Genomic DNA, 23,703 nt, shown 5'->3' with positions numbered 1-23,703 from the left:
GGAAAGACACAAGGTCCACGCATGTCATATCTGTCCACAATGGCCCAGAGCAAGTCTTCCGCCTCCTCCTGGTATTGGTGGCTAGTGGATCCTGCCACTAAAGAGGGTGGGATCTGCTCTCCTGAGGGCACCAGGAAGGAAATCAAGCTCACTACAGGAAACGAGGCATTGGGATGAACTCCCATACTATCACCCACAACAACCTAAGCTCACAACAGGCTAGCCTGTCTTGTGACATGGGTCCAAGAGTGGTGGGGCTACAATGCCCACGGTCATCCAGCCAAAGAGGGCAGGCTTAGTCCAAAATGGTCTGAAAGTCTGTGCTTAGGGCTGGGTCAGCTGCAGCCTTGAGGATGGCTATTGTCGCCTTTGGGAGCTTCCGGCACAGCTGTTGTAGGGCTGCAACAGAGGACGGACTCAAATTTCATTCAGAAGAGGTGAGGTAGTTCCTTAGCCCGCCTAGGTCAAGTCCTGGCCGGGAGTAAGCAGGAGAGCCCCACCCAGGAACACACCAGCACCACCACAGTGGGCACACGAGGACAAGATGGGAACAGAAGCAAGACAGGAACCTCAGGATCCCTCCTTGCATCTAGGAAGCAGCCAAGCAAAGGTTGTGCTTGGGACCAGGAAGGGATCAGGAGGTTCCTGGGCCTCTCCTGAGATAAGAAGCTGAGTCAGAACAGAGGGAGTAGGAAGGCGGAAGTAGGAAGCCGTGGTCTAGAAGCCCAGTCCCACCCACCGGGGCTGCCTGAGTGGAGTGGGCTCCTCCTCAGGCAAAGGGAGATGAACTTGAGGGTCCACCTAGGCACTCAGTGTTTGAGGGGTTGACTATGGAGCCATCTGGAGGGAGCTCGCATACCTGTCCTAAGAGGTCCCAGGATACACTTGTAAATGACAGAATGACCAGTCAGCTTGAGCAGGAAGGCTTGGTAGCAGAGCCAACGTGAAGCTTCAGGAGGAAATGAGCCTGAGGCGCCCTTGGCCCTTAGTGTCATTCCTGGGGGGAGCAGATGGAGGTTGAAGATCCCAGCTGGCCCCGGACCCTCCTGCCCTTCAAGGAGCTCTCAGCACCCTCCTGAATGGCTAGGGCCGAGGCCCAAGAAGGACGGTTAGCTACTGCAGCTCCTGAGTGAGTGCAGGATATCCACCCCTTGCACACAAATGCTGGCCCCGGTCCATATGCGCACCTGCATTCTTGACTTTCAGCTTGGAGTAGCAGTAGGATGCTATGTTGGAGATGATGCCCAGAAAGAAGGCGGGGTTCTTCCTGACAGTCTGGTCAAAGGGAAGCTGAAGGACACATGCATGGAACCTGGGAAGGAGCCACAGTGGCGGGGAAGGGCCCCAGGTAAGTACGCTCATGCGTGTACATAAGAGCAAGCTCTTGTCCGCACACACGTATGCTCTCAGATCTATATGTGCCATGTGCACTGAATCATGTAATTGCATGTACAAATGAACTTACAACTACATGCGAACACACAAGCACGTGTGTGTGTGTGTGTGTGTGTATGTGTGTATGTCTTTATACATGCCCTTCCCAGAGTTGCCCTATACACTGTCGTCACCTCATCTCACATCACATCAAGGGTAGACTGCCTGGCGTGGAAATTGTGCCCAATCTTCCCCACACTTGGATCTGACCTGTGGTGGTGTGAAAATCTACCAACTCCAGGCAGAATGCTGGCCTCTGCTCCAGGCCAGGGCAGCACTCCTTTCATGAGACATGGGAAACCAATCGTATCCCTACAGGAAACCTCGGAAGAAAAGACCTATGCTGGGTCCCTACGGCCACGCAGAGAAGTGACTGTGTAGTGGATAACATGGCTCTGGCCTAATGAACCTGACATAAGGTGGAGACATTTTACTACCTGCTGGGAATGGACCCCACTGATCAGCCACCAGCCCCAGGTCTCAGGACCACCCAAAGACAAGAGTGTTCCAGAAGCACAAGGCAATGTGGGGCACCACGACAGCCAGGCTGCTTTTGGCTGTGTCCTTGTCCTGCTTTCTGGGATGTAAGACTGATGACAGCATCAGCAATAGCTCTGATTCCCTGCTTTCCTTTTCCACCCTATGCCTTCTGAGGTGCTTTCCTGTGGGGGAGCTCTTTACCCCAACTCCCATTCCTGACTCAAGACAGCCAACCATAGGCTATGGTTAGCACATAAGGTCATGTGCTTCCAGCACAGGGGGACCGGAAGGTTCTCATCTTACAGATATGGGGCTGTGTGGAGACTCGACTGAATGCTGCTTTTTCCTATCCCCACTTCAGCATGCCACTCAATTAAGGGAAGCAACTAGCCAGCTCTTCCTCGAGCTTAAACCCCAACCCTGCACCCGCAGACTGCATGGCTGGCATTTCTGGCCTATGGCTCCCTCTAGTGGTAGGACAGGCCATGACTCACCTGTAGGCCTGAAGCAGGAAGATCTTGTACACATTGATACAGACTGTCTGAAGACTGTTCACCTGGAGTCCCAGGAGATAAAGAACCATCAGCATTTGTGCCCCTGGGGTCACAAACAAACACTTTCTGTGTTATCAAATGGGGTAAAAAGCCACTTGCGTGGGAAATCCAGGAAATCAAGCCAGGCTCCCAATGCGTCATCAAAAGGGGAGAGGGGTTGTGGGGGGGGGGGTGGAGGAGCTCAAGAGGGGAAGAAGCGGGGGAGGGAGGTTGGAGGGGTGGAGGAACAGAGGCCAAAGCCACTCCACAGTGGCCATTCCTGGATAGAGACCTCAGCAGCTATGGCCTGAGAGCCTAAGGCCAAAGCCAAGATCCAGGGAGCCTCTCTCTCTGTGGGGACAGACGACAAGAGATGAGCAGGGTGAATGCTCAGGGTTCCTCAGCACACACCCATATTTCTACATGTTCCTTACACACACAGGTTACACCTGCACACACACACACACACACACGCATATGCATGTACATGGACAGGACTTACACATAGATTCAACATATGAGCTGGCTGCCCATCTGCTTACCTGCAAGTCTAGAAACAGACTGTGACACTTCAACCGCAGAACTGCCAAGAGCTTGTGTCGCATGTTCCTCCCAGCCTTGAAGATGCGCTGGAAGGTGAGGCTGGTCTTAATTGACGTCCGGGCGTACCTGCAGCACAAAGGTATCCTACGCCTGTGATTCCCACGCCAATCTCTGCTCTGAGAGGCCAGCACCAGTGCCCTTCCATCTCCTGCCCCTCTCCTCCATGCACTGAGGCTTCGATATGGCTGGACCCTCACACGGGGAACACAGTCCAGCTCTTGGTACGTGATCACAGCACCACCAGAAACACTGGACAACCAAACCCAACGAGATGTAGTGAGTGACATCTGTTTTACCCAGGCCTGAGATCACCAGACATCCTGGCTCATCAGTGGCAAATAAGGGCTGTGAAAATTCACAGTTCAGAAAGAAAGATGCATCGTACAGGAAATCACAAAGCCCCGTGGCTCCTTTGAGAGGCTGCAGTCTGACAGAGTGCCTTCCTGGCACAGGGCTGTGAATGGAGCAGAAAACTACTTCCTGCCAGATCTGTGTGGTGGCAAACAGTAAGGGAATGCCTCCCATGGTGTCGAACCACACGAAGACCCTGAGGTGCTTCTTGGTCATCTTGGAAAGATAAGAAGATAGATGGGGCATCTGCAGGGCAGAAATCACCCTTGTATCGTCCTCTAAGATGAATACAGGTAGTAGGTACAGTTAATACAGGTGGTAGGTACAGTTACCTGTTACGTTTCCTTAAACATTTAAAGCCTTTTTATGCGTGTGTGAATGCATGTCTGTGCACGTGAGTGGAGCCCAGAGGAGGGGCAGTCCTGTTCTACTACGTTCTATGTCATCCTCTTGAGACAAGGGAACCTGGAGCTAGGCTGGCAACCAGCAAGACCCTGTGGCCAACTTTTCTCCATCTTACCCAAGTGTTGGGGATATAAGTACATGTACCTACCCTGACTTTTTATGTGGGTTTTGGGGTTTTGAACTCAGATCCTCATTCTTGCAGTGCATGCACTTTTAACCTAAGTCACTCCCCTCCTCCCCCAGTCCTAGTCATACCTTCTACACATCTACACTTTGATATTAAAGTGGGGTTTGTGTCACTGAATACTGTATGAGAATGTGATATCTATTGCAGAATAAGGATGCTTCTTGCATCTTCTATGCCACTGCTGAGGTCCATGGGCGGGCAAACCAGCCTTGCAATTTCTAAATGTTCAAGTAAAATCTCTGATAGCCTCTCTCAGCCTCTCTCTCTCTCTCTCTGTCTCTCTCTCTCTCTGTCTCTCTCTCTCCAGAATAGATAGGAAAATATGGAATCACTCGGGAAAGGAAAGGGTTCCCTAAGGACCATAGTACCAGCAAGTGCCATTTTCTAGAGATGCCGCCCTAGCCTATGTGGATATGTGTGGAGCCCAAGCACTAAGGCACTTTATGAAGGCGTGAGCAGCGTGGATTGCTACCCATGGGGCCCCACACACATGTTGAAGATCCGCTGCACAATTCTGGGAGACACAGTTACCTACACTTCAGTGGTCCGTCAATTCTTTTCACATTTTGCATGTGAGCTGTAGTTTGGAGAGAAGAAATTCCTACAGCTACATTTTCCCTTTAGGATGTTGCTAGTCACCCTGGCTCCAACAGAAGGATCCTCAGCTCAGCTGAGTGCAGCCTCAGAGGCTAAGCCCATAGGTACTCTGAACATGGACACCAGAAGCAAAGGCCTTCTGGTCTACCTGTCAGAGTAGTCTCTAATGGTCTCTGTCCAGACCTGGCTTCATGTAAGGGGTGCTGTTCTCGGGCTCTAGAAGGCTGTCCAGAGGGGAAATGCTTCTGTGACTGCTTTACCCACTGCTCAGGGACACCAAAGAGTGCCAGGGGCTGGAGCCAGGGAGTTTATGCTCAAATACGTCAGGCCTCCATGGGTGTGCTCAGCAGCAAGGTGGAACTTGTATGGTGGGCAGCAAAAGTGGGTCTAGGAGGCAGAGGGTGAAGGCAAGAAATCTGAGCTGAATCCCAGAGACTGGCCCAGTTCAGCATACAAGGCAGGGAGGCTGAGGAGCCCAGGCCTGTGCTGACAGAAATGGGGTAGATGAGAGCACTGCACAGATGGCTTATCTGCACCGGGCTCTTCCCTTACAATGTGAACTTCCAAAGAGCACATGGGCACGGAGAGCTTGGATCCATCTGAGCTCAGAACAGACAGCTGTCCACACGAGGACAGGTTTGTTAGTCTCCTACCACAGTGTTGGAATTTTCATACTTTTTACTCATAAGAGAAATGGTCCAGATCTTTTCACCTATGTCTAGCTCAAATCTGCCATAGCTGCACTGAGCCCAAAGCTGGACTGTGAGCTCCTGGTAGGTGGAGACCAACTCCCACGGCCATGCAGCCCCTTCTACTTCATACGGAGGAGGGCCTTGGCTCCATGGTCTCCAGGAGACTTGAGACAAGGCTGCTGAAGATGTTCTCATGTTGCCCATGTCCATCTCCACACAGAAAGGGAACACCTCTATCATTTCAGCCTCACGGTTACTTGCTGTGTCTAGAAGGAAACGGAACGGAGCAGCGCGCAGCACCAGCTCATGGTCCCTCGGTGTCCTTACCCTGAGTAGTCACAGAACACCTCCAAAGTCCGAGTGTCCAGCAGCAAGCCACACCAGGGAAACAGGCAGTGAGCGGGCAGCTGGTGTGGAGCGGCACCGCCCAGGGCATCAGTCTCCACAGGGAAGTTCACCATTGTCTTCTGCAAGTTGATCATGCAGCCGTACTCAGGAATGCCACGGACCAGGGCCCTGCGGAACAGAAGGAACACTGGGTATGGGGACCTGCAAGCACTCAGCATATGCCACAGAAATTCCCAGGGGTGTTCTTGGACCAGAGAGAGAGCGGGTCTTTGTGGGTACCCTGGTATAGCCTCGGTCAGGACAGTAGCCTAGCTCCTGTTTTCTGTGTCAGCAATGGGACAATGAGGCCATCTCAGAAAAGATGGCCAGGCCTTAGGCGAGTAGGAAGTCACGTGACTCACAGGACATCCTCTCCCTCTTATCCCAAAAGCCTGTATTCTTACAGTTACCTTGTATGAGTAGATTACTTCCTCCCCTAGCAAATGCTAAATAGACTGCTGGTCTGTGGGACAGACGGGCCCAGTGAGTTGAAAGCAGACCTACCTCAAGGTGAACTCGCAATGGCAGCCTGGCTCCGGTACCACGGGTGTGTAGCCACTTGGTGGCGCATACTCTATATCCTTGTGACTGGCCAGCCCCTGCAGCTGCCCTGCCCAGCTCTGTGCAGTAAATCTTTCCTATAAGTGTCCATGGTCAGACCCACCTAGCAGTCCTCTCCTCCTGGTGACCTGACATTCATCCAGAGCCACTTTCCTGACAAAGTCTTAGGGTCAGAACTGACCCCTGGAACTTTCCTCAACAGCAGCAGTGTCCTCTATCCCCAGTGGTCACTGTCTGTGGGCTGCGTGGCTCCTAAGTGCTATAGATGTGGTGGGGCCATCACTGAGGCTGATTCTACTGACCCGGATGTGTGTGTCCTACTGGGCTCCAGGTCACTATGCTACAAGTATAGGCAATCTGCACAGAGCTCTGGTGGGCAGACTTGGAGCTGGACAGCATTTAGTGTTTCCATCAGATAGGCCACTGGACACTGGTAACACCAATACCTTAATGGTGACAACTTCTGAGGGCTCGGTTTAATTAACCACTTTCAGGTTTCTCCTCTCTTGTCAATTATCCTAAAAAGAAGCCTACAAACTTCACAGTGTCTGAGGCGGCCTCCTCTATCTTGAGCTGAGGGAGCCCTTAAATTCTGAGGAAGCTCAATCTATGGTCTCTGCTCTGAAACAGGGACACAGTACCCGATTCTAGTTTGAGCAACAGAAATTAACTTTACAACGAGATATGCCAGTAACCCTGACCTAGCCTCTACATACTGCAAACACAGCCTAGGTTACATATACTATAACTCACTAGTATGAATGTTAGGTAGAAAAAAAGACCACTCCTGATACAACAGCCATGCCTCAAAACACAATTGGTAAGTCCAAATTCTCTAGTCTCTTTCTAGCGTCACACAAAGAAAAGCTACTCCACAGAACGTTGGACCTGCTTAGTCAGCGCCTGTTCTTCATGGTGTGATGCGTTGTCTCCAAGTTGTAAGGAAAGGCTGTGTTCAGGGACAGCACATCTCCCAGAAGAGCTCCATGCCTCAGGGCTCTGCAAATAGCCCTTCTGTGGGCTCAGCAGGGAGGTGTGGGAGTCACTGGCCGCTGTCCTATCTGGAGACTTTCCAAATACCGACACTGACCGGGTCTCTCACCACTCTGCATCCTTGGTGAGGCCACACTGGACCAGCCATGGCTGCCATTCTCTCTTCCTTGGTGCTGCAGGGATCCCAGGCCTTGCGGCCCAGGTGAGGTGGCCCTGACACTCTGTAGAGCTGCCATTCGGTCTTGGGGACCACATGAGCTCCCGGCACACAATTACTAACCAATTAAATTGTGCTGCGTTAGCCATGCATACACATCTTGATGACACAGCAGAGACCCAGGCATGGAGGTCCTTACCTGAGGAAGGCTTTTGCCTGGACCAGGTGAGGTGTCACCAACAGGAAGTCATCAACAAACCGTAAAAGCAGCCTAAAGCGAGACACACAGGTTTCACACAGCGTCCACCTGCAAGGGGTTCAACCTACAACACTTTAAATATCAGAGTGCACACAGACAGAACAAAGGGCTGAAGTGACAGCTTTCACTGTCTTCCTAACAGAAATGGCTCTGGGACGCTTCACAGCTTTTCATGAAGTGAACGTAAAGAACAGCGACGCCCGCTCAGTGAGCTAGGAACGGGAAGTGTGAAGATACACCAACTCAAGATGCAAGCTGCCCCGCCCCCCTTCCCCAGAGCAGTAAAAGGGCGCACTTACCCATCCTGCTGCACCTCGGCAAACAGCTTGTTCTCCATGTCTCCGAAGCACAGACTGCAGAGCAGGGTGGACAGGATGGAGCCCTGGGGGATACCCTGGCACTGGACATAGCACCTGGGGGGTGGGGGAGGGTCAGGGTCAGAGGCAGCAGCCACGGTGGGCTGCACGCTCGTATCGACAACCCGCTCCTCCCCCCTCCGTGTATACACATGTACACAGACGTACGTGAATAAACAGACGCCATTCTGCGAACAGGCTCACAGACCACATGTACAAACAGTGGTATCTACCACTGTCAGTTGCCAAGACCCACAGAGACACCACGTTAAGTACCGTCCTGATTTCTGCCATTCCCCATTCTCACTACAGCTGGGTTGGTGGAGACTACATCCCTGTCCACTGACTCCAGAGCTTTTTTTTTTTTTTTTAAACAAAAGCTGGGTGTGGTGGCCCATGCCTTTAATCCCAGCACCAGAGAGGTAGAGGCAGACGGATCACTGTGAGTTCAAGGCCAATCTGGTCTACAAAGCAAGTCCGGGACTTGCCAAGGCTACACACAGAAAAATAAATAAATAAATAAATAAAAATAAACAAGAATGACAAGCAATCAGGCTCTCGAACTGAAAATTTATCTCGGACAATTAATAACAGGTTATTAGTGAAGGAACATTCCAGGTAATAACCATGTGAAAATGTTAGCGCCTTCTCCTCAGAGAATGCGACAGAATCAAAGACATGCAGGTGCTGGCAGGGGTGGGTGTCGTCAGATGATCAGGACAGGGAAACCCTACGTGAGAAAGAGTTAGGTGTGTGTTGACCTGTGACCGTCCCCTCCGCCCCCTCGCACTGACTCAGATCCTCTCTATGCACTGTGCTCATGGATCTGACTTTTAAGTGTATCAAGCTGACCCACATGAGGACTAAGTTAACTGCCACATGGATACAGACTTACAGATCTGTGCTCAGTCCCATTAGGACTCAGGAGTACCCTTTGCTGTGCTTGTGAAAATACACTCAGCTGTACTCTGTAGCTTGTGGTCTCCCAGCGTGCACATCTAGCACGTCCAGTCACATCCTAATACACATTGTGACTCCTGATAATCAGATGGTTCTTGTCCTGCCTGACCTCACCTCTAGCAACCCTGGGTGTCAGTCAGCCTGGGGTTCCATTCTGTGTTGGTGCTCCTGTGGGCTCCCAGCAGCCCAGCAAAAAGGAGCCAAGTACACACCCATTGCTCCAGTTTCCAGGTGGGGACTCTGGGTACAGAAGCGTCAACCAAATGCTCAGCCACTCGACCTCACATCTGGTCCAGAAGCATAGAACACATCTCTGCAGCTGGTGGGCTGTTAGGCAGCTCCAGCCAGACCCAGTCTGGGCTCTGTTCACCACAGCAGTGCTTTTTAAAGCTCATGGAGTCTCGGGGCAGGGGGTGGGGGACCAGGCAGGTGTGCTGTGCTCTCTTCTTTGGTGCTGCATGCGTTTCATGCCTTGCTGCACAGGGAAGGGGCCCTTGGTGCTTTGTCAAAGTGACAACGTGAGTTCTGGGCACACAACATTATTAATGGCACTGGGTCCATGCTTAGCCGGGTGCTCCCAAGGCCTCATGGGTAGGCAGCTCTGTGGCCCAAACGCCAGCAGAAGGGGAAGAACATTCTAGGAAGGGGAGTGGAGAGGAAGGAATGAGGTGGAGGCAGACATCAGACAAAGGTCTAAGTGCTGTAAACTCTGCCTACCTGTACTTACTTGTCCTGCCTCGGCCCACCCTCTGCCCACTTGCTCCATGCCTGTGCCCACCTGCCACCAATCTTTACAACACTGTTTCGAACAAAGTGCAGGAAGAAGTCAAACAGGCTGCTGTTGGTCTCATGCAGAGAGATGCTCTGGAAAAAACAGACACATGTAGACAGGCAAGTAGGGAGATGCCAAATGTTACAGCAAGTTGCCCCCAGATATCCTCTAAATACCAAGTGTTCATGGTGAAGTCAGGGTGGGACCAGGGTCAAGTGTCACTGGATGGCCAGGTTGAATTTGCCTCAAGGTGACAGGGTATGTAACTTACAAACAGTGGTGTAACCTTTTCTGTTCCCATAGCACTGGGTCTGGAACCTTGGAGCTCATATAGTACCCCAACGGGCCAAAAGAAAATCATCCAAAGGTCTTAGTGGGCATGGTTGCCCCAAGGGTAGAATATGTGTCAAAGAAGCATCTGTAGAACCACTGGCTCATGGGAGGAGACATCCTGTGTGTGGCTTATGGAAACACAGCTTCTGACATAATGGGTCAAGATGGGGACCACAGATCAAGTCCAAAACTGGAGGAGAATGGGCTGGAGAGATGGCTCAGAGGTTAAGGGCACCAGCTGCTCTTCCAAAGGTCCTGAGTTCAATTCCCAGCAACCACATGGTGGCTCACAACCATCTATAACAAGATCTGGTGCCCTCTTCTGGCCTACAGGCTCACATGGAGGCAGAATACTGCATAATAAATAAATAAATAAATAAATAAATCTTAAAACAACAAAACAAAACAAAAAACCTGAGGGAGAAGATATTTTTACCAGTTCACAATAGAGCACCTGGGGTATGGGAGACAAGAGGGTGGAAAGGGCACTTCAAAGCAAGAGTGTTGGCACGCCCACGCCCACCTAAGCAGCTACTGGGGGCCCTTGGTCATGTCATGTGAGGGAGAGCGGCCTTGGTCATGGGACCCCTCTACCGAGGAGCATCCTAGTCACGTCCCTGCACTGAAGCAAACAGCAGGTGGAGGTGGAAAGCTCCCACCGCGTGTGGCCTGCTAAAGGGGAGCCTGAGGACCTGCTCAACGACGACGGAGTTCCTCAGTGCACTGGCATCTTGAGCCTGCAGATGCTTCACGAACTGGCCCATGTATGGCTGGAGGTCAGAGAGGGTGGAGACCTGCAGCAAAGAAGAAGTGAGTGCTTGAGGGGAAACAGCGTAGGGCACATGGTTTCCTGACCAGGACAGCCACAACACAGCCCAATAGAACAATATGGGACCACTCTAACACAGAGAAATGTATGGGAAAGAGAGAATCTAGCACCCCAACAGGAAGTGCCACAGAAACAGCAGGCTTCCCCACAGACAGCTTTCCTCAGGCCGGGCTTCTCCATAATTGTGGTTACCAACGACCACAGCGCAAGCGGCACCCTGTTCTCTCCACAGAGACAATGTGTGGACAGGAGGAAGAGCTGACAGGGGTAGGTAGGGATAGCTCTCCTGGAACAGACAGACTCTCTAGGATGCCTGCTTCAAGACAGGACGTCAGCAGAAGGAACACAGCGCCATCTACTGACAGCACCGGAACAATTCTAAGACATGAACACTGGCGGTTCTTTTTTTTTTTTTTTTCCTTAAGAGTTATTTATTTATTTATTATACAGTATTCTGCCTCCATGTACACCTGCACACTAGAAGAGGGCATCAGATCACATTATAGATGGTTGTGAGCCACCATGTGGTTGCTGGGAATTGAACTCAGGACCTTTGGAAGAGCAGGCGGCGCTTCTAACCTCTGAGCCATCTCTCCAGCCCTAACACTGGTGTTTCTATGTAACCTTGGCTGCCCTCAAGCACACAACCCCTCTGCTCATTCTCTCACATGCTGAGATCACACATCCGCTTTCAACTTTGAAATCTCTCATGTTAGGCTGCATGTGGGAATATGGTCAGGATGCACTATATACATGTATGGAAATGTCATAATAAAACCCATTATTGAGCCGGGCGTGGTGGCACACACGCCTCTAATCCCAGCACTCGGGAGGCAGAGGCAAGCGGATCTCTGTGAGTTTGAGGCCAGTCTGGTCTACAGAGTGAGGGCAGGACAGCCAGGGCTACACAGAGAAACACTGTCTCGAAAAACATCCAAAAACCAAAAACCCATTATTATGTACAATCAATATACAATAGCATAAAAGAAACAAAAATCTCAAGTGCCAAGACTAAAGTCACCAGAGTAATTAAAGCACAAAAATTAACTAGAAGGGCTGAAGAGATGGCTCAGAGGTTAAGGGCACTCACTGGCTGTTCTTCGAGAGGTCCTGAGTTCAATTCCCAGCAACCACATGGTGGCTCACAACCATCTATAATGAGACCTGGTGTGCAGGTATACATGCAGGCAAGAACACTGTATACATAATCAATAAATAAATCTAAAAAAAAAAAAAAAAAAAAAGAATTAACTAGAAGAGTAGCAAGATACATAGAAAATGCCTGCATTTTAAAAATAATTAAGCAACATGCTTCTAAATAACAAAGAGGTTATCAAATATTGCAATAAACAAATAAAAAGATTTCCAATGGAATGGTAACAGTCTGGCAACACGCCAGAATGTGTATGGCACTGCTGAGGGCTCTTAGAGAGAAATGTGACCTTCAGGTGTTTATTGGGGCTGGAGCATGGATGGCTCAGCAAGTAAGGACACCTCCGGCCAAACCTAACAACTTAGGTACAGTCCCCAGAACTCACACAGTGGACAGAGAGAAGGAACGCCTGCGTGTAGTCCTCTAGCGTCTCTACAGGCAGCATGGCAGCTGCTCTGGGCGGAGCAGGGAAGGAGCTCCTGTAGTGATACAGATGTGCCCTCAGCTCAGAAGCCACATGGCAACCGCACATATTACCCATGTATAAGGTTTGCCTATGAGCCTTGTATGTCCTACCTCAGGGAGAAGCAAAGAAAGTCACCTTGCATCTCTCCCAGGCCTAAGTGCAAACACCTCCACCTTTAAGGCTGCAGACCCTACCCGCCTACGGAAAAAAAAAAAAAAAAAAACTTTGGATATATAAATCATTAAGCTGCCCCAGAGCACAGGAGGATAGCTGCACTGGGAACCCAGTGGAGGGAGGCAGGTTGGGTCAGACATGGATACCCATGCCACAGATATGCCCTCCTATGGACGTGCCAGAAGTGTGGACCTATCACAGCCACACGTGTGTCACTGGCAGATCCTGGCTATCCACGACACGAGCAGGCATGTGCCACTAACACGCTCACAGCATAGACAAGAGTCCACTATGGTCTTACCTGTCTCTTAAAAGACCTGTGGATTTGTCCTTGGCTATCTCTCTGGACCACCGCATATTGCCGGATACAGTATGTGCCCTCTGAGTGTCTGATCATGTTGGCAACAACCTCCACAAGCTTGTCCTGGGGGATGGCATCATAGGCCCCAGTGACATCCGCCTGTGGGAATAAAAGTGAGCACTCCTAAGTGTGGTTGGGTCCCGACTCAGGGGTCCTGCTGGCCCTGCCCTTGGTATCTGGGTTCCAACCTGCTATTAGTAAACCTGCAAGAGACAGGGATGTAGGAAAAGGGTACTCCATGCTCCTGTGCCATTCTGCTATTCATGCCTATCTCACAAATGTCCTGTTCCAGACAAGAGATGCTGGGGCACAATGGGCCCATGTTCCTCTCTCTGGCCCTTTACCCTAGATTGGGGACCTCAGGATGAGGAAAGGCTACATTCTCTGCACAGAGCCCCAGGGCCCACAGGGGATAACCCAGATAGTGAAGCATGCAGGCCTGCTGGTCGTCTGAACGGGACCCAGAATTGAGTGCAATTCCTCGCAGGATGGAGCCCAGAGGAGTTGGAGGGGGGGGGGGGGCGCTGTTCAGGGAACTCATGTAGAGCTCAAGGCTGTTCTAGAAGCTGGTTATTCCAGAAAAGTGGGGCCCTCCTGAACCTGAGAGAACTGCAGGCCACGCTTTGTTGGCCTACATATGGAAGCAGACCACACTCCCAACCACCAGTGCAACCGGGTCACCCAGCATTTGGCTACTCCAAGGAGGGCCCCAGAGCCCAGACATGAGAGCAAATGTGATAGACAGGAGCCCGAATGACCCACCTTAACAAAGTACATCCTGGGTGCCGGGTCCAGGTTGCGCACATGCAGCACGAAGGTCCGCCAGGTCTCGTGGATGTCATTCATGCCCAGGACAGAAGCTCCCATAAGGTGAGGATGCTTTGTTCGTTCGTAGTTGAGCACACTGAATAGAGTCTTGAGACGCTGGGTGAAATTCTGGGCCTGGGTCACAGAAGACACATTAGAACCCGACCTGGCCGACTATCCCAGACCACCCAGAGTTCTCAGGATAGCCCAGCCCAGGACCAGGGTCTTAGAAGACCTATCCCGCTGGGTCAACTGATTGCATTTGGGACCCTCACCTGACCTGTCCCAACCTGTTCTCCCCACTACCAGGGCCACCACTTTCTAGAGGCCTGCTCACAGGGCTGGGGGCAGGCTCACCTTCACTCACAAACATCCTCCAGCTGAGGCATCAATAGCTTCGCTCTGTCCTCTGGGACATTGCAAATGACTACACAGGCACTGGGCGGGGCCAGAGCTATTACTGACATCCAGCTATGGGGAGCGGGAGGCAGTTGCCCCCTAGCACGTAAGACATATAGTGCCTACCCTACCTGGCAGGGTCCCCGAGGTATCTCCAGGGCTTGTGTCCCAAGCCTCTGGTTTTGAGACCATCTCCCATCTCTCAGGATTTCCCACATACTGAGTATTTGGACTCAGAAACAGCCAGTTCCTCAGCCTTCCTCTTCTGCCTACCCAGGGCTCAGAACTTCATGCGCCCTTATGTAAGTCAGAGCGCAGCCTCAACTAGCAGTGCAGGGGCCAAGGTCAGTCACCTGCTTCTTTTTGCCAAGAGCTCTGGTGCCCATGCTGTAACTCATGTTCACAATGGGCCGGAGACCACTGGGCTTGGGGATGAAGCGCAGTCTGCAGATGGGCATGGCTGGCCAGGCTTCCTGGCGCTGCCTCACCTCCTCTTGCGACAGCTCCCGCAGCTGCATTCTCTCAAGGTGTTGCCTGTGGCAAAGGTGTTGTGGAGTTCTGACAGGAGCATGTGGGAAGGTTCATGGGACACATCCTATCAGGGTGGTTGAGAACCTGGGGTACCTGACACACAGCCATGCTATGGGGGTACAACCAGGACCATAACAACCCCACACCAACCAGATACCCCCACAGAGCTGTCTGGGCAGGGAACATGACACGTAGCCTGTGCTGGCACCTGGGACATCTGGCCCCATAGTCTGCTCTTGCTGTTCCCTTCTTGGAGGTCCCATTGGCCGAGGCACTTTTGAAGCAATCTGCTGTACTCTATAAATATCCTGGCTTAGACACAGGTGTGAAAGCAAAAAGAGTCCCTGCCCACTCCTAGGCATAAGTATGCAAAAATGCTCAGAAAGCCCAATGCTGGCTGCTAAGGGTCCCTACAAGCCCAGTGGTTGCTGTGCAATACAAAGCTAGGGCTGGACCTTAACAAAGTTAACATGGAGCCAGGCAGTGGTGGAGCACGCCTTTAATCCCAATACTCAGGAGGCAGAGGCAGGCAGATCTCAGTGAGTTCGAGCCTAGCCTGGTCTACGTAGCCCGTTTCAGGACAGTCAGGGCTACGCAGAGAAGCCCTAGCTTGAAAAACAAAGAACAAAAACTAAAAACAGAAAAAGAAAGTTAACATGGTAGTGTGCCCTCTTGCAAGACTTCCTTGGCCTCTCCTTCGCCCCCTCAGCTTGGCCTGTGTACCTCCACAAACCCCAGCTTAATCAGCATAGAACCTCAGCCACTCAGAGCCCTGCCAGCTGTCAGGGTGGACCCTGTGGTTTGCCACTGAGGCTGCCCGTCATAGGCACTTCTTTCAGGGGTGGACATGAGGTAGAACCCATCAGACCCATGTACCAAGCAGGCAGCAGCTCTGCTCCTGTTGGTGTGGATTCCTCCTACTTAGGGATCCTATAGCTGGTGCAGGCCCAAGCTAAGTTTTCACAGGTAAGAAAGCAGGGTCTCGGGGCTGGAGAGATGGCTCAGTGGTTAAGAGCACTGCCTGCTCTTCCAGAGGTCCTGAGTTCAATTCCCAGCAACCACATGGTGGCTCATGACCATCTAGAATACTGTATACATAATAATAAATAAATAAATCTAAAAAAAGAAAGAAAGAAAGAAAGCAGGGTCTCCAGTTTATGACAACATGGAGTCCATGCCCATGGACAGCCTAGCAGGTGCCACACACTGTTGGGGTTAGTGCCTCTGTGTATATCAACAGGAGACACTGATAACTGAGAGATGCCGTGTGGTACCTGACTCCAGCACTCTGTAGCTTGCTCCACACACTCTTACGGTAGAAGAAGAGCCGGTTCTTCTGGAATGTGGTCTCTGTGACGTAAAAGAACGACCTGAGCAGCTCTACCACATACGTGTCCAGCAGCCAGAACAGGAACATAGCCAGGATCCTCTCCCTCAGACGGTGCTCTGCAGCCGGGACACAGCTGTTCTCTGAAAGTAGAAGATAGCCAACACCCCTGACTCACCCCGGGCCCAAAAATGTCCAGAATGGAGGTTATGGGAGCCCAGAATGAGCCCACGAGAAGCTGCTCTGGACATACCGGGCTCTGATAAAATACATTTAAGAAACGAGCTCAACCTTTGTGTGTGCTTTTTTTAGTATGTTGTAAACTAGAGTTCTCTGACAAAGCCATGTCAGTGAGGGGATCCTGCAGGCCTGCTGACTAACGATGCAATGCTCTGGAGCCATCTGTCATCCCCCCCACTGGGCACTCACTACCAACCTGTGAAACTAGTGTAGCACCTCTGTGACTACCCAGTGATTCTTCTGGGGTGGGCTGACTTAGCAAACCCTAGCTTTTCCCAACTCTAAAGCTAAGCAGGTCTTTAGACAGGGGCTACGGACATGGCTCGTTGGTGAAGTGCTTGCTGCAGAGGCATGAAAACCCAGTTCAGTTGTTAGAATCCATGTTTTAAAAGCCAGGAATGTGCCTGTAATTCCAACGCTAGGGAGTCAAAGGCAGGTGGAGCCTCACGGAATCAGCAAGCTCCAGGTGATTAAAGGAGGCACAAGCTAGAAGACAGAATGAACAAAGAGGAAGGACAGTGAGAGGGAGCTCCATGGTTAAGAGCCCTGGCAGACACTGAGGGGGAGCTCCGTGGTTAAGAGCCCTGGCAGAAACTGAGGGGGAGCTCCGTGGTTAAGAGCCCTGGCAGAAACTGAGGGGGAGCTCCGTGGTTAAGAGCCCTGGCAGAAACTGAGGGGGAGCTCCGTGGTTAAGAGCCCTGGCTGCTCTGGCAGAGCTTCTCATTTGTTTCTTGGCATCCACATAGTAGCTCACAACCTCCTGTGTCCATGGCATAACGTGGCACATATACATATATTCAGGCAAGACAAATGGCCTGGGAGGATAAAACTAAATGATCTTAAAAAACAAGAGTGATGTTTAACTTGGGGCTAGAGAGACTGGAGGCAGAATTAAATCAGCAGAAAGGCAGGAAGCTAATGGAGGGAATACGGATCAGATTTCCAAGTATGTTAAGGCTCCAGTGTCAGCTGACCACTGGCAAAGAACAGCACGTATAACTTCTTACTCCTCAAAGGTCAAAACAGCAGGAAGCCTGGTCTATAGGGCAGTTCGAGGACAGCCAGAGCCAGACAGAGAAACAGTGTCCTGAAATAATACAACAACAACAACAACAACAAACCAGAATGAAAACGTGCAGCAAGGCACTTTAAAATCACTCAGATGCTCAGGTACAATACAGCAGGGGTGCGGCAAGAAGTAAGAGCAAACCAGCTGAAGAAATGGCTCAGCCGTCTATAGAGACTGGCTGCTTTCTCAGAGGACTGCGGTTTGATTCCTAGCATCTATGTGGTCGCTCTCAGTCATCTGTAACTCCAGTTCAAGGGGATCCAGTGCTTTCTTCTGGCGGGTGCAGGCACTAGGCATGCAAGTGGTGTACACACACACACACACACACACACACACACACACAAGGCATGCAAGTGGTATACACACACACAAACACAAAGCATGCAAGTGCTACACACACACACAAAACAAGGCATGCAAGTGCTACACACACACACAAAACAAAGCATGCAAGTGCTACACACACACACACAAACACAAGGCATGCAAATGCCACACACACACACACAACACCCATACACATAAAAAAAATTAAAACATGAAAACGAACTGGAAGTAACAGAACAGCACATTCAGACACCTTTGTTCTTGAAAGAAAGAAAGAGAAAAGAAAACAAGCTAAGTTTTCCAGCTAAGTGACAATTGCCAAGCTGGCATGGTAATATATAAAAAATTCATGCTGTAAACTATAAAACTAAACTCTAAAATGTGTGAAAAGTTTAAAAAGCAAAACTTAAAGGAAGAAAAAAGAAGGAGGCATAGCAAGGAAACACTAAAAGCAAGCTGAATCCAGTCAGTTTGAGCAGCTGACAAGCTCAGCCGAGGGGTGTGTGGCTCACGCACCTTCAATCCCAGGTGCTCCAGAGCTGAGAGGAAAGAGGGCTGCAAACTTGAGGGCAGCCTGAGCAAGTTAGCAAGAACCTGTCTCAAGATAACGAAAAGCCTCTTTTATTTACATTTAAAAAATTACTAGAGACATAGTATCTTGGTAATCAAAGATTCCCTAATCAGAAAGATAAAAATTCCAGCTGGGTCTGGTGCCCACACCTTTCATCCCAGCACCTGGGAGGCAGGGACAGGCAGATCTCAGCAAGTTCAAGGTCAGCCTTGTCTACAAACAAGTCACAGGCCAGTTAGGATTACATAGCAAGACCTTGTCTCAAATAAATAAATAAATAAGAATTTGTCAACAACGTTGCATGTAAGTACCACTAGAGCAAGAAGAAATGAGCCCAGTCATCCAGTGAGAGACAACGCACCCCTCCTCCTACTGCACGACCTGGAAGGATGTAGCTGTTTCCTGTATGTACTTGACATAGTGAACACAAACAGCGCAGGATTCAGAAATACAACGAACACTTAACTGCCTGTGCAGAAGTGCAAGTTTCTAGCACGGACTACACAGAGTTAAGAATCAATTTAAAGCCGGGCGTGGTGGCGCACGCCTTTAATCCCAGCACTCGGGAGGCAGAGGCAGGCGAATCACTGTGAGTTCGAGGCCAGCCTGGTCTACAAAGTGAGTCCAGGATGGCCAAGGCTACACAGAGAGACCCTGTCTCGAAAAACCAAAAAAAAAAAAAAAAAAAAAGAATCAATTTAAAAAGGGAATTTAAAAATATTCCATACATTTGGAATTTAATTGATCTATCAAAAAGACCCCTCCAAAGCCCACTAAAACAAAACAAAACAAAACAACAAACAGAGAAAGAAACAAAACCATGGAAGGTAGAAAATGCCTTTGAACCATTGATATCAAAATTACCACAAATGGAAGGAAGCACCAGGCACAGGTAAGGCGGTATCCAGGAGAACATGTGCAGCCAAATACCCAGCCTATGATGTTGGGGGTCAGGGTAGGAAGCCAGAAGAAACTCGAAGAGGAAGGAATACAATTCTAAAGAAAAGTTCAACAGAGCGCATACTTAAGTTTCCACAGAGAAACTGAAGGTCAAAGGGGGTTCTTGGGGCAGGAAAGAGACATGTTCACACAAATCTGGAAAGGCAGTCATAAAGCCAGATGTAAACTGACAGATCTGGGCAGGGTCCAGTCTACTTCAAGAGCATGTGTCCAGAGTAAGGAGGGCTGCTACCTCCTTAGGAGACAGATGTGTGAGTGGCCGAGGTATCTCCACTCCTCCATGGATGCCTCAGTAACCCTGGGCAACAGATATTGACAGCTGTGGGTGAGGGAGCCACTGAGATATAAAGGAATGAGTTGACACTGCGTGGCAGGCAGGATGACTTACAAATGCCATGGGAGGCTCTGGGCTGCCGTTGGAGAGCAAAGTATGGGTTTTTTGTTTGTTTGTTTCAAGATGGGGATTTTAGCCAGGTGAGGTGGGCACTCAGGAGGCAGAGGTAGGCAGATCACTGTAGACCAGGTTAGCCTCAAACTCTGCAGAGACATCCACCTTACTCCAGAGTGCTAAGATTAAAGGTGTGAGCCACAACTGCCCAGAGTGAGTTCCAGGACAGTCAGACGCACACTGAGAAACCCTGTCTTGATTTGCTTTTTGTTTTGTTTTTTTCAAGACAAGGTTTCTCTGTGTGGCCTTGGCTGTCCTGGACTCACTTTGTAGATCAGGCTGGCCACGAACTTACAGAGCCATCACCGCCCAGGCAGGCATGTATTTTTAAAAGGCTTACTTTGGAACTCCCCTAGATCACCCACAGTGGGTGCACATGGCTTTACCATCTTTTCCCCATAAGTTGTAAATGCCCTAGGAGTTTGGAAAAGGGGAGCGCAAGTTAGGGACCTTAGTCTCTTCCACACATGCACAGGCTGCTAACAGGAGGGCTGGCTGAAAGGGAGGGGGCCAACCTCAACATCAAACCCAGAAAACCAGGCAAGGAGGGCACAGGAGTCCAGGCTCTGCAACCTCCCAAGGAACACAACAGTCCCCTTTTATGCAGCAGGCTCCACTCTTTCTCTCAGGTCCTCTCTCCTACCTAACACGGGACAGGGATCTTCATTGTAGGAACAATCTTTTTCATCCCACAATGACATATGGGTCCCTGTGCTGAGCTGCCATTGTTATCAGCGAGGCACTGACCTGTAGGAGCTCTCACCAGAGCTTCTCCATCCTTTCTTCTTACCAGATGCCAGTATTTCTACCCACTGCACATCCCATGTGCCTATCTGTCCACCGCGATGTCCCCAGGACTGAGTACCTACCGGCCCCAGGACTTTGTGGGAGGTGGGCTGGAGGGAGCTTGGAGTCACAGACTGTCAGACGGAACTTGCCCAACCACTGACTGCACAAAGCCACTACACCACTGAGGACTTGGGCTCCTGTCACCCACTGTGCCCCTTTTCTGCCCTGCTCCCCCTTCTACTGCCTTCAGCTGGAGACCAGCCACGCTCACCTGGGCTGCTGCGAAGCCAGGTGCAGTCCTCTGCTTTCATCTTCCACATCAGCTCCTGCAGTGAGAGCTTTGAGTATTTCCCCAAGGAAATGAATTGCTTCACTTTCTTAAAGAAGCGGCGCTCATTGTGCCTGGTACCCCAGAGACCAGCAGGCACCAGCTTATGGAGACAGGCCCGCAGAAAACCGTATACTTGCCAGGGACTGCTGTGTAGGCGGAGCAAATTCATGAGGTGAGGTGGGCTGGTGGTGTTCAAGGCATCTGCCACCTGGTGGGTTGCTGTCCGAAGCCTGCAATGTGACCTTAGGAGTTTGACATATGGGCATTTTGCATGGTTCAGAAGCAGCTGCTGGAATAGGGGCCTCATCTGCCAGTAGCGCCGGGGTAGGCGGCGTGGTCTGCAGAGTGGTCCTGATGTCCTAGGCCTCAAGCCTAGAAAGATAATCTCCACCAGCCTCCTGGCCCCTGTCAAGCTAGGCTGGAGGTTGTTGAGTAGAAACGAGGGGTTCAGCCGCTCTTGGCCACCTCCCATGGAGTAGAGATAGCGTTTGGCCTCAGTAAACGGTCTGAGCTGAAAGGCATCTTGACATGGTGGCAACTGCAGGGATGTGGAGCTGGGCTTGTGTGTACAGCGCAGCGACTGGGAGTGGCTCAGACCCGAAGCCTTTCCTTTCGAAGGCAAATTTTCCTCGGTAGCTCTTCTAGTAGGCACCACAGTGTATCTGGCAGGTTTTGGCACAAATGTTTTGCTTGATGGGGCTGGAACCGCCTGTCTGTCGGGTCCTTTCTCCAGTCTCAAGGCAGGATCGCACCTGGCCTTCTTGGCTGAAGTCACACCTCTATCGGTGAGGCTCGGACGCCGCTTCGCACCACGAGATGGCGAGGCCAAGGGTTTCCGCGCTTCGTGGTGACTGCTGTTCTTGATTCGGTGTGTGGACTGAAGGTTAGTGAAATTCCCGCCCACGGGTCGCGTGGGCCAGTAGCTGGGTGGGACAGAGGGCCCGGTATCTGCAGTGGCACAAATTTGGTACAAGGGTGACCCGCACACCTGGTAGGCACAGCTGGGGGGCACTAGCACGTACAGGGCGCAGCGCATCAGCAGGTAAGCTAGCAGGTCGTCGCCCACTCGGCTCAGCAGAAGCATCCATGCTCTACTGACGCGCACAGTCTCAGTAACCGTGTTGGACGAGTGGCTACGCACGCTGGTGGTGAAGGCCATGGGAGGCCCTCCTTGGTCCCCGTTTAGTAGAGCGAAGCCAAAAGCCAGCACGTTCCTCTCGCCGCGCTCGCAGAGTCTCTGCACGACCCTGGCCACCAGCTCCTTTAGGGATGACACCTGGTAACGAGAAGAGGATCTGACACTGAGCTAGGCGCTCTGTCCCGCGTCCTTCCCGCTCTTCGTCCCGGACCCATGAGGACCCCACCCGGAGGCCCACCTGGTGGAAGGAAAGGCCAGCAGGTGGAGGCTGTGACCCCCACGGCACGCACACTAGGCACTGAGCAACCAAAGTGCGGAAGGCGTTTGGGTCTCCAGGTTGCACAAGCCTCCAGCCCTCTGGCCCCCGGCGCCGCACGAAGGTCGCCAGCGGCCACACCTCGCGGTATCGGCTGCGTAGCAGAGCGCGCACAGCCCGGCAACGAGGCGAGCGGGGCATCGCGCTCAAGGCTGGGGGTGGACTTGCCACGTGCGAGAACCAAGATGTAGGATTGTGCTTAGCAAAGAGTTAGGATCCCGGGACTTGAGAGCCCGCGGCGGGAAAAGGCGGGACCGGGAACAGAGGAAGGGGCGGGGATGCAGGCGGACCAAGCGTTGTGGCGGAAGGGGCGGGGCCGCAGCTATAGCACCTCTCTGTTGGTGGTCCCACAGTTGGTGCCTAGGGACTGACCAGTTGTGTGTCCTAGCCAAGCTCAATGGTTACTGGAAGAGTAGGAATAATAGAGGGAGGCGCAGTCAGGAAGAGTTACTCTCTACACAATGCTTCATGTCCCCCCTTTCACCCAGAGCCGGGGCCCCCAGGTGGTCTAGACTGGGGCGAGGTCGCAAGCAAAGATGCCTGCCCTAATTTATTGAAGGTTAGTAGGCAGAGGGACCAAAGGCCTTGCCTGTTCCTGAGCTGGCCGCTGCTGCCTGCTGCGTTTGGTGCAGACAGTGGGCGGTGGCAGTCGCAGTTCTTTCCAACCAGGCTTCATGATTATAGCTGGAATCCTACTGTAAGGGTTTTTTGTTTTTGTTTGTTTATTTTTTTTTAGGTTTATTATTATACATACAGTGCTCTATCTGCCTGTACACCTGCAGGCCAGAAGAGGGTATCAGGTCACATTATAGATGGTTGTGAACCACCATGTGGTTGCTGGGAATTGAACACAGGACCTCTGGAAGAGCAGTCACTGCCCTTAACTCTGAGCCATCTCTCCAGCCTCCCCTCCCCCCTGTAAGTTTCTTAAGGCTTTATTGTAGTCCTACCATAAGCTCAGAACTCAGTTAGGTCTGTTAATACCCACCACCTAAGATAGGGGACCAGGGTAAGCCCTACACCAGCTTTTCTCACCGTCCCAGCAGCCTTCACCCCAGGATTCAGAGCAGCTAGTCATCTCTCAATCTCCCACCCTGGAGAGGCTCGGCCACTGGCAAGGCATGCTGAGTGTGCACACAGCCTAAGCATCGGCCATTAGGATGGCAGCTGTGATAGTACTTGCACGCCTGTGGGTGGGGGTTGGGGTTGGGGTTGGGTTTGCTGTGTGGGTAGGGGCATAAGTGGTGACACTACCCAGAGCCATAGCTAGGGAGGGGCTGGTGAAGTTGGAATCTCTGGTAAATAGGGAATCTATGGTTTCCACAGTAGCTGAATTTGCCAAACACTGAAATGCAAACAAATATGACCTTTGGTGCCTTCAGCTTTCTGAGGAAATTGCTTCCTCGC

At 51.4% G+C, this 23,703-nt stretch overlaps 1 protein-coding gene across 1 annotated transcript; it reads right to left on the bottom strand.

Moving 5' to 3' along the window:
* Positions 1-241: 241 nt before the first annotated feature.
* On the bottom strand, positions 242-22,512 carry Tert (telomerase reverse transcriptase). The gene is made up of 16 exons (XM_051151073.1): positions 22,219-22,512; positions 20,777-22,118; positions 16,055-16,250; positions 14,603-14,783; positions 13,806-13,985; positions 12,984-13,142; positions 10,753-10,854; positions 9,734-9,819; positions 7,939-8,052; positions 7,580-7,651; positions 5,610-5,798; positions 2,990-3,116; positions 2,409-2,470; positions 1,188-1,312; positions 860-997; positions 242-399 (listed from the first exon to the last, which is right to left on the bottom strand). Exons 1-16 carry the CDS (start codon positions 22,435-22,437, stop codon positions 296-298), a joined length of 3,396 nt encoding a protein of 1,131 aa, XP_051007030.1. The 5' UTR covers positions 22,438-22,512; the 3' UTR covers positions 242-295.
* Positions 22,513-23,703: the final 1,191 nt, after the last annotated feature.

The sequence above is a fragment of the Acomys russatus genome, chromosome 9 (assembly GCF_903995435.1).
Source record: "Acomys russatus chromosome 9, mAcoRus1.1, whole genome shotgun sequence".
Classification (NCBI taxonomy): domain Eukaryota; kingdom Metazoa; phylum Chordata; class Mammalia; order Rodentia; family Muridae; genus Acomys; species Acomys russatus.
This window is presented reverse-complemented; position numbering and strand designations above follow the sequence as displayed.

Coding starts and splice junctions, on each gene's coding strand:
- Tert (XM_051151073.1), bottom strand. CDS start 22,437: ATGCCCCGCTCGCCTCGTTGCCGGGCTGTGCGCGCTCTGCTACGCAGC. Junction 3,117..5,609: donor GTGTTCTGTGACTACTCAGG/GTAAGGACACCG, acceptor TTTGTGCTGCAG/GTACGCCCGGACGTCAATTA. Junction 1,313..2,408: donor TTCCTGCTTCAGGCCTACAG/GTGAGTCATGGC, acceptor GCTCCTTCCCAG/GTTCCATGCATGTGTCCTTC.